The sequence below is a fragment of the Diaphorina citri genome, unplaced genomic scaffold, assembly GCF_000475195.1.
Source record: "Diaphorina citri unplaced genomic scaffold, Diaci psyllid genome assembly version 1.1 scaffold1748, whole genome shotgun sequence".
Taxonomy (NCBI): Eukaryota; Metazoa; Arthropoda; class Insecta; order Hemiptera; family Psyllidae; genus Diaphorina; species Diaphorina citri.
Genome location: NW_007379174.1, coordinates 25,558 through 35,509, shown reverse-complemented (window position 1 = coordinate 35,509; position 9,952 = coordinate 25,558). Strand labels below are relative to the sequence as shown.

Sequence of the window (9,952 nt, the reverse complement as noted above, 5' to 3'; positions counted from 1 at the left end):
TAAGTATTCATTCAGTTGCAAAAAATAACATCTATATACCTACTCAACTGTCCAATGAGGCTCGTTATGCAAGCACAGAGCCGAAAAAAACTTCGAGCCCACCGTGAATCGAACCCGGCACTTCCGGTGTGTAAGCCTAGTGTGACCACGGAGATTGCTCTGACATCAAAGCTACCTCGAAAGCAGGCTCTGAAAGTTTCCTACCTTACAAGAAGATTTAAGCTCACAAACTTAATTATCTCCAACCAAACCCAAACTCACTCTGAGAAGATCCTGATTTCTATCTTAAGAACCAATCGCATGATTTATACGCCTAAAGTTTTTGGTTTTTTAATGAGTCGTTATGAGGTTATGACAAAGCATGCGATAACTTTTCTAGCTGTTGAAACTGAAGCAGGGTTGAAATTTTTTAGAGATGAACAAATTAATAGTTAGGTAATTGACACAAGAAAGACCTGGCCCTCTTTCGATAAAAGGTCTAAAAAAAATGAATGTCGTAAGTATTCATTCAGTTGCAAAAAATAACATCTACCTACTCAACTGTCCAATGAGGCTTGTTATGCAAGCACAGAGCCGAAAAAAAACTTCGAGCCCACCGGGAATCGAACCCGGCACTTCCGGTGTGTAAGCCTAGTGTGGCCACGGAGATTGCTCTGACAAAGCTACCTCGAAAGCAGGCTCTGAAAGTTTCCTACCTTATAAGACGATTTAAGCTCACAAACTTAATTATCTCCAACCAAACCCAAACTCACTCTGAGAAGATCCTGATTTCTATCTGGAGAACCAATCGCATGATTTATATACGCCTAAAGTTTTTGGTTTTTTAATGAGTCGTTAAAAAAGAAACATAAAACTGAGTTATTATCGCTCGTCTCTTCGACTTGTAATGCCGCCACTGGTCGCTACTCGATTAAAGTAGCTAATCAATTGTCCTCACGAGGCTGAGCGCACCCCGAACTCCAAGCACAGAGCCGAAAAAAACCTCGGCCCCGTCGGAAATCGAACCCGGACCTCCTGCGTACAAGCCTAGTGTGATACCCACTCGGCCACGGAGGTTGCCTGAGATTTTTAATTATTTTACCTATTTATAAGATTACCAATTCGTCATAATTCAATGTACACAAATACCAGAAATTACAAACAAAAGTCGAATTATTTACTAAGGGCAAATTATTGTTCAACCCTGATTTAATATTTTGACCAATTTTTCGTAGATTCGTATAGGCTTAACCTATCTTTTTAGGCTCGTTGCTCCTACACCTAATCCTCGGAGTGAGTTCTTTGTGTACGAAAACTGACCAAATGTTACCTCAGTGTCGTCGTGTTGTGCCAATTCGGTGTGTAGAAAAAAGAATAGGTATAGTAGGTAGGTACAAGCTTCTCCTTGGTAAATTAATTTATTGATAAGGGGCTTGCTGCTTATCTGACGGCTTGTACCGACTTACTTACCAACTAATGACAGAAGCCTTACCACTAATTAATGTAGGTAGAACTTCTACTTTGATAAGAACAACTTAAGAGCGAGCTTTATCACACTCAAGGTCCTGTCGAGAGGTTTCTTAGTTTTTTTTCCCTCCTCCTTCTTCGTCTTCTTCTTCTTCGTCTTCGTCTTCTTCTTCTTCTTCTTCTTCTTCGGTTATTAAAACAAAACTCTCGGACCATTATTTTGTTGCCCTTCAAATCTTTCAGCCAGAACCTAACACCCAAACAAAAGTTCCGAAAGTTCGCTATGTAGAAACATTGAATACAAACAAAATCAACAGAGAACTTACGCAGAGTAAATGGGAAGAAATTCTAGAAATGGAAGACCCACATCCCGAAGAACTCTATGATAAAATAGTGCAAAAGTTTCACCGAATTTATGAGAAATGCAGGTCAGTAAAACGACAAACAGAGAAAGATGATATCACACCCTGGGTGAATGCTGAAATAAAAGAATTAATAATGGAAAAAAATAACTTGCTAAAAAAATGGAGGAACAATAAAAACAACCTATTAGTGTACGAAGAATATAAAAGGAAAGATATGAGCGATAGTGAAGACCAAACCAAACGAAATGTTCATAGAACGAGAAGAAAAAGTGGACTGAGAAGCACAAAACACGACAGGCCAGACCACAGACTAGTTGGAAGTACTAGCATGCATTCCTATGTCCTGGGGAACACATTTGATAATCCACCTGAATATGGGATGATGGAGAACTTTCAAAGTTTTGCTTACGATGATTTTTTCTCCGCGTGTAACCCGAGCTTGCTGTGTAGGAATTGTAAGATCAACTTGTTTGTTGAGGATGATGATGAGTTTCGAGGGAAATATTTCTGTTTTAATTGTAAAGAATTGAAACGGTTTCTCTATGAAAGTAATCCTGAGGATGACTTTTCGTCTCCTCTTCCTCTCCTCCCTCTCCTTTCTTCTCTTCTCTCTCCTCTCCTATCCCTTCTCTCCCCTTACGATGATTTTTTCTCCGCGTGTAACCCGAGCTTGCTGTGTAGGAATTGTAAGATCAACTTGTTTGTTGAGGATGATGATGAGTTCCAAGGGAAATATTTCTGTTTTAATTGTAAGGAATTGAAACGGTTTCTCTATGAAAGTAATCCTGAGGATGATTTGGGTCGCGACAGGACACACTTTGAAAAGCGTTCGTATGGAAGTTTAGACGGCGCTTGTGGTATGACATATCCTGATAGGATTTCATCAGGAATCCTCTCATCGAACCAAATGATTCCTCAGATTTATTTGAAACACAATGTTCGATCGAGGCATCATTCGAAACAGAAACATGTGAATGAACTGGGCAAGAAACCAAAACACAATCAAGATAACGACACTTGCTCTTCCACTCTCTCCTCTTCATATTCTTCCACTTCTTCTTTATCTTCACTCGAGTGTTCACCGCCAGGTGCGTTCCTATCGTCAGGACTAGACAGAGGTGGAAGTGGAACTCAACCAGCTCAGTTCAGTGCCGAGACTTGTAGGGTGAACGTGGATCAGTCGCTTTACTTTCATTCGGATACGTCTCTTTCATCCCAAACCAAAATTTCAAAGCCAGGGTCCACCTATAATGTGGATAGTAAAATGTTAGTAAATATTTCTAATTCGAATCATAACCTCTCGTTGAGTCAATCTAATTTGTTAAGTAATAGTCATAATAATCTAATCAGTGTTGTTACGAATAATCCGAGTGTTTCCGCGAGTGATAATAACCATAATAGTAATAGTCATAATAATAATGGTAATAGTGAGAATTTAGTGAATATTGTAAGTTGCTATCGGCCCGTACCTGTTGTGACGGTGTCTAGCAGTGAAAATAACCATGTGCCTAGTGATAACCCAACCTATACTAATAGTTCTAGTAGCGGTCCATACCCTCACCATGGGGGCGGATCAGGTCAGGTGAAAAGTGTGAATAGGTGTGTGTCTAGTGTGAGTGTACCTGCTGGATCTAGTGGATTACCTCCTCCGCCGCCGCCACAGAACGGATTACCCAAACCCTTGCCTACGACCAGTGGCAGTCGGACATTCATATCTACGGAAGCTCAGACTGATGAGATTATTCTAAGTCGGGATCAGCGACGTCGGGAACGTCGAGAACGACGTCAGCAGCGACGTCTTGCTCAGCAACTTTCCCAATGGCCTTCCCAGACACCTGACGCCTTCCCTCAGGATAGGTTACCGGATATCCTTCACTCCCATGTGCCTCCTCCCTACTCCACGCTTCCCTTAGGTGTCGCCCCTTGCTCCTCCTCTCTCCCTCCTAGTCTGTCCTCTCCCCCTTCCCTCTTGCACCCCTCCCTCCCGAACCTACCCCCCGCCAGTCACTGTGGCTCCCCCATACACCCTGCACCCAGCCATAGTTCTGGAGGTGTGACGTCATTTGCTGGCATTAGATTCCCGTTTACAATTGTACCCACAGGACGACGAAGGTGAGTGAAAACTTTCAATATGTAAAACTTTTTTGTATTTTTGTAAAAAGTGAGAACTTCTAGAAGATTACTACTGCAGAGGAGACCCATGTCAAGTTAGAAATCCAAGCTCAGCATAACCCTGACGTGTTCGAATTTTGAGTAAACTTTTACCTCACCTGTCATTTTTGCAAATGAGTAGAGTAGGGATTACCAAACCAATAATTGACACTTTTAGCAGATATATTTCATTATCTTATTTATCTTATACATTTGATTTTTTTTTCAACGGAAAAACTCTAGGTAGGTTTCTGCTAAATGTGTCCAGCAGTAATGGTTCAGCACGATTGATAAATGATCTCTCTTTATTTCTCTCTGCTTTTTTTGTTCTTCACCATTTTCTTTGTCCTGAGGTGTTCCGAGTGAGAATATCATTATGGACTGTGGTACATTAATGACTCAAATCATGATGAAGATGTTCACTCTGCAGAAGAAGAGTTGAACAAACTCACTGCAACATTGAACGAAACCGAGCTACTTCCAACAGAAGTTGTCAAAAATGAAAGGGGTGAAAATATCCTAATAAAAGAAGTCAAATATTACCGAAATAGTGTTGGAAATTTTTAAAATCTAAATCATGAACTATTTTCTAGTGTAGCTAAAAGCCTCTTGAGAATTTTTGGTGATTTCCACAGCATTCAGCCTGAGTGATTTTATGATTTCCAGCCTTTTGGAAGCGAGGGTTTGAAGAACCTTTGTATGTACATTGCGAACCCAAAGTACTTAATCAATTCAATCATAATTTATATCAAAACCATTCACAAACCTTGAAAATGGGTTTTTAGCAAGGTTCTTGTTGGCAGATGTGTGGTTAGAAGTTCGAATAATGTGACCATTACAGTGTTCATCTTGGCAGCAATGTCTTGTCCAGTGCCATCTTTGTTTGGAAACAGTCTAGCTAGAGTCTCTATAGTTCTACTGTAACTACTCCTAAACCTATTAGAAACAGAGGTACGTTCTCATTTGTCTTGTTGGTGTTTTTTATGCTTGTAATATTTAATATTACAGATCGGTACTTAAGACTGCCAGGAGTTGTTACTAGAAGTACCTGTTCTTCATTCTGCTCCAGAAGTACCATAACATACCAGAAGATCTGCAGTATTCCAGTACCATAGTATGCTGAGAAACAAAGACTTGGATTGAATATCTTGCAAGTAATGTTCTAAAGATGATTGTTAAATGATCTTGCATATCTAAGCTGTAATGGCATTAAGATCTAATATTTACTTACTTTAAGAACTAATAAAGCACAAAAAAGAAAGCTGAGGATCTACACGCAGAGGTATAACTCTATGAACATCATTAAAAATAATAGTGCCTACACCTATTTAACATAGTAACATCTATGGGTATCCAAAATGAGAAGATTGGAAAGATACTCGGGAGTTGTTGAGACCACTTTACCTGTGAGTCATCAAAAGACAAAGAAACGTTGTCGAACGTTTCACGATGTCGCCTCAATAGAGCTCCCTGACAACAAAGAGCAAGGCTTGCTATAAAGTGGGATTTATAAGCAAGGCATCCCTTGATTCTATTGAGGAAGGTAATGATTACATCAACCTTTGGATACGACAGCTACATTTAACAAAGAGGAATTTCACCGAATACTGAATAACATGAGCAGATGACAACGAAACCTTTGGATGAGAGACACAATGTGAACATTAACATCGAATCCGTAGACACAAATAGAATAGTCGACAACAGTAAACACATCAGAAGTGATAGATCACATGGGCAGTGTCCTAACGAGTGTGAATATTGGGGAACGAGAGGAAGTATTGCGCGAGATGTGAAGAACAGTTACTGGCATTGCTCCGAGGTGGAAAGTTATGAGAGGAAGCAGAACACTCACGAATTCCTTAGAATTTGTTTAATATGACGTGTAACACAAGCATTTGATTGGCTCTGAAGACCACTGTCACAAGAAGTACCAATTTGGGAAATATTATAGCCTGTGTGCAAAAGAAGATTTAATATTAATCTTTTACTTACCTATACATATTTCACAAGTTATGTATAAATTGATAAAAATTAAATGAAATAACCAGAATTGGAGAAAAAAGGAAGGTCCATAAGATAACAAGACAAAAGAAAACATTGTTGTCTTCTTTGATGGAATGAATGCTCTCCGTTCTGTCTCAGCAGTTCAAATATTCAAAATACAACGCCACGTTTTTGATTCGTTCAGCCATGCTGGTGAACGAAATAAAGAGAATAATATAAGTACTCGTATAAAGAAACTATGTTTTTTTTTATCTTATTTGTGAAATCTAAATTTAACAAGATAATGGCAATTTGCCTAAAATAACGCGGGACGCTCGCTTTTCGGTCTGTTTTTATTCGGGAGCTAAAACAACGTGTTCTTCTTCTTCTTTTTGTTCTTCTTTGCCTTCTTCTTCACGAAAATAACGCGGGACGCTCGCTTTTCGGTCTGTTTTTATTCGGGAGCTAAAACAACGTGTTCTTCTTCTTTTTGTTCTTCTTTGCCTTCTTCTTCACGACATTCGAAGAATCATGGGCCATATGCAGAATAATTGTCTTGCCGACATTTCTCATTGCATGACCGATGAATTTGCTTTGATTGATTCCTAACGCCGAAACCCCTGATTCTATGCATGTAGATAATCTAGTCAATGATGTAGATAAGGAAAATGTTAAACCAATAGACCCTGATAGTGATCATCTAGTTAAAAGAAAGGAAACTCTGTCAGACGTAAAAGAAAAAGACAATCATGTGAGTTGTAGCGATGAAAAATTCCTCGATATCAAAATCAAGCTAAACCCAGACCGTCTCAAAGAAGAAGGATCCGCTTCTCATACAACTTGTATTACTGAATCCGTTTCTGAACAAAGCTCAGTTGAATCTCATCTACAAAACCCTGATGGTGATCATCTAGTTAAAAGAAAGGAAACTCTGTCAGACGTAAAAGAAAAAGACAATCATGTGAGTTGTAGCGATGAAAAGTTCCTCGATATCAAAATCAAGCTAAACCCAGACCGTCTCAAAGAAGAAGGATCCGCTTCTCATACAACTTGTATTACCGAATCCGTTTCTGAACAAAGCCCAGTTGAATCTCATCTACAATCAAAATCAAGCTAAACCCAGACCGTCTCAAAGAAGAAGGATCCGCTTCTCATACAACTTGTATTACCGAATCCGTTTCTGAACAAAGCTCAGTTGAATTTCATCTACAAACAGCTTTGATTGATGTAGTGATATTTTGAATACAAACTGTCTAGATTCTTTCATTTCCTTCTTGTTAAATTTTGCCACTTGGTTTTCGTCCCTATGTGTACTTTCTACTCTGCACCGCTTTGCAGTTTTGCTTCTTCCAATTTTAGTTCACTATCGCTCACATTTTTAGGTAACATCCCTTAAACTACCGATTTGTACATTTAGCGAAATGAACAATGAACAAGCTTCAAATACTGGGCACAAAGAATTAACTGACTCTCTTATTCAGAATATTCAGATCAATAAAATATCCCCGAAACTTCTCTCTTTGTGTAGAATACAACTTCTTCTACTTCTTCTTCTTCTTCTTCTTTCTTCTTCTTGTATGATGTCAGAATTGTCAGCCATGAGTCTGATCAGTCACATCTCATAGTTTGTATTCTGTAGATCTCTCCAAGGTTCTCCTAGCAGGACTGCATGGTGATTTAAATCTTTCAGTTCATGCTTCAGCAAACACGAATGTTACCAAACTCAGCGCTCCGAGTTCATTTGATTCTCCATTGAAATTTTTCATGTAGCCAAAAAATCTCCTTACAAGATCATTTTTTTATGGTACCTTTTTATTTTTATGTTTAGAAAGTACATCATTATTATCTTGAGAGTTGAATCTAAATAGTTCTTTGTGTAGTGGGATGATGGTTGTGGTGATGGTTTTGAGTGAAACCTGAGCTGGAGTAGAACTTGAAGACATGTACTGCTGTCATTTTGTGTCGGCTTTAAAGATTTCATTTTAATCGTTCGTACATTTCAATTTATTCTTCATGGATTCCATTTAGATCTTCGTCCAAACACAGCTGCGGCAGTTCCAAAAATAAATAAATCTATTTGGTGGTCATTATAGGCACAATACATTGGTACCTACTTATGTATAGGGGTTTTGAGTGAAACCTGAGCTGGAGTAGAACTTGAAGACATGTACTGCTGTCATTTTGTGTCGGCTTTAAAGATTTCATTTTAATCGGTCGTACATTTCAATTTATTCTTCATGGATTCCATTTAGATCTTCGTCCAAACACAGCTGCGGCAGTTCCAAAAATAAAAAAATCTATTTGGTGGTCATTATAGGCACAATACATTGGTACCTACTCATGTATATAAGTTTTAAAAACATCCAAAGAGTATCGAAGATCTCTCCCAGTGAACTTACAATACTTGCAAAACACTATTGCAACTTATCAAGATCCTCCAAACATGGAAATTACAATGCATTATTTACTTTAAAGTAAAAAAAAAAGACATCAAGGTCATCTTTCAATCAAAGTCCTAGCTTAACCCCACTCAACCAATATTATAATTTATCACCTATAGGCTATAGGTATAAATTAGGATGACTTGGGTCGCGACAGGACACACTTTGAAAAGCGTTCGTATGGAAGTTTAGACGGCGCTTGTGGTATGACATATCCTGATAGTGTTTCATCAGGAATCCTCTCATCGAACCAAATGATTCCTCAGATTTATTTGAAACACAATGTTCGACCGAACTTTAAAGTAAAAAAAAAAAACATCAAGGTCATCTTTCAATCAAAGTCCTAGCTTAACCCCACTCAACCAATATTATAATTTATCACCTATAGGTATAAATTTATAAATTATTAGATACCTTCTTATAAATCTTATAATAATTATTAAAATTATCATAGGATAAAAAATAAATAATAAATTATTGGAAATAAAGTCCACACACCGAGGTGAGTTGGAAACTGTCCAAAAATCACTCTGGGTGGGTTTTGCTGGATACTTCAATTAGGGCAATGTTACTTATGTTACCGATATCAGTATGTAAATTTCCTCAGACCTGCTAGTCTGCAAAATAGGAAAGCACTCAGATAACATTTCTATCAACATTATACTTATTGGACACACCTCTACCCTCTACCTATTCTGTGAACAACTGAATAATTTGGAATCTTCAAAACAAAATAAACTAGTGGTTCATTGAACTGTAGAGCTTAGAAAAGAGGCCCCAACAGGGCTCCCGAAAGCCCAATTTGGCTCATGTTTAAACAAGAAAGTTTCCTTGATTTCTGCAAAATGTTTAAACCATCTAAACCAGCCATTCTTAACCTATGGTCCGTGGACCACTAGTGGTCCGCGAGAAGGTTTCAGGTGGTTGGTTCCGCGAGAGGTGAGTAAGGAAAAAGTCATCGTGTCTCTATTTTATATAACATACCCCTAAGAAAGAAAAAAAATCTTTCCTCTTTTCATACAACAGGTAGATATAGGTCCTCTAATACATACCCATTGTCACCCAGACCTGCTAGTCTGCAAAATAGGAAAGCACTCAGATAACATTTCTATCAACATTATACCTATTGGACACACCTCTACCCTCTACCTGTTCTGTGAACAACTGAATAATTTGGAATCTTCAAAACAAAATAAACTAGTGGTTCATTGAACTGTAGAACTTAGAAAAGAGGCCCCAACAGGGCTCCCGAAAGCCCAATTTGGCTCATGTTTAAACAAGAAAATTTCCTTGATTTCTGCGAAATTTTTAAACCTATACATAATCTCAAGTGGTCCGCGAGATTTTTGGTTTATCAATAGTGGTCCGCCAATTCTAAAAGGTTAAGAACCCCTGATCTAAACCGAATCAACCGTTCGACAATCACAACATTAGAAGACAAATTAAATGTAAACTCCTAGAACTCCGTTCATTCGATAAAAAATAGCCTTTTCTCTCTCTCCAATTAAATGAAGAAATAAATAAAAAATGAACTTTCAATCGACAAACTAATCGTATTTGAAA

At 38.2% G+C, this 9,952-nt stretch overlaps 1 protein-coding gene across 1 annotated transcript; it reads left to right on the top strand.

Annotated features, from left to right (window-relative positions):
- The first annotated feature begins 2,139 nt into the window (after positions 1–2,139).
- LOC108253416 (myb-like protein I) lies at positions 2,140–5,461 on the top strand. The gene is made up of 3 exons (XM_017447329.1): positions 2,140–2,381; positions 2,493–3,923; positions 5,329–5,461. Exons 1-3 carry the CDS (start codon positions 2,140–2,142, stop codon positions 5,459–5,461), a joined length of 1,806 nt encoding a protein of 601 aa, XP_017302818.1.
- The last annotated feature ends 4,491 nt before the right edge of the window (positions 5,462–9,952 follow it).

Bases quoted from the DNA above. Each gene is read 5' to 3' on its own strand.
- LOC108253416 (XM_017447329.1), top strand. From the start codon at position 2,140: ATGCATTCCTATGTCCTGGGGAACACATTTGATAATCCACCTGAATAT. The intron at 2,382-2,492 runs GTCTCCTCTTCC...CTTGCTGTGTAG, and splicing joins AATCCTGAGGATGACTTTTC to GAATTGTAAGATCAACTTGT. The intron at 3,924-5,328 runs GTGAGTGAAAAC...CAAAATGAGAAG, and splicing joins GTACCCACAGGACGACGAAG to ATTGGAAAGATACTCGGGAG.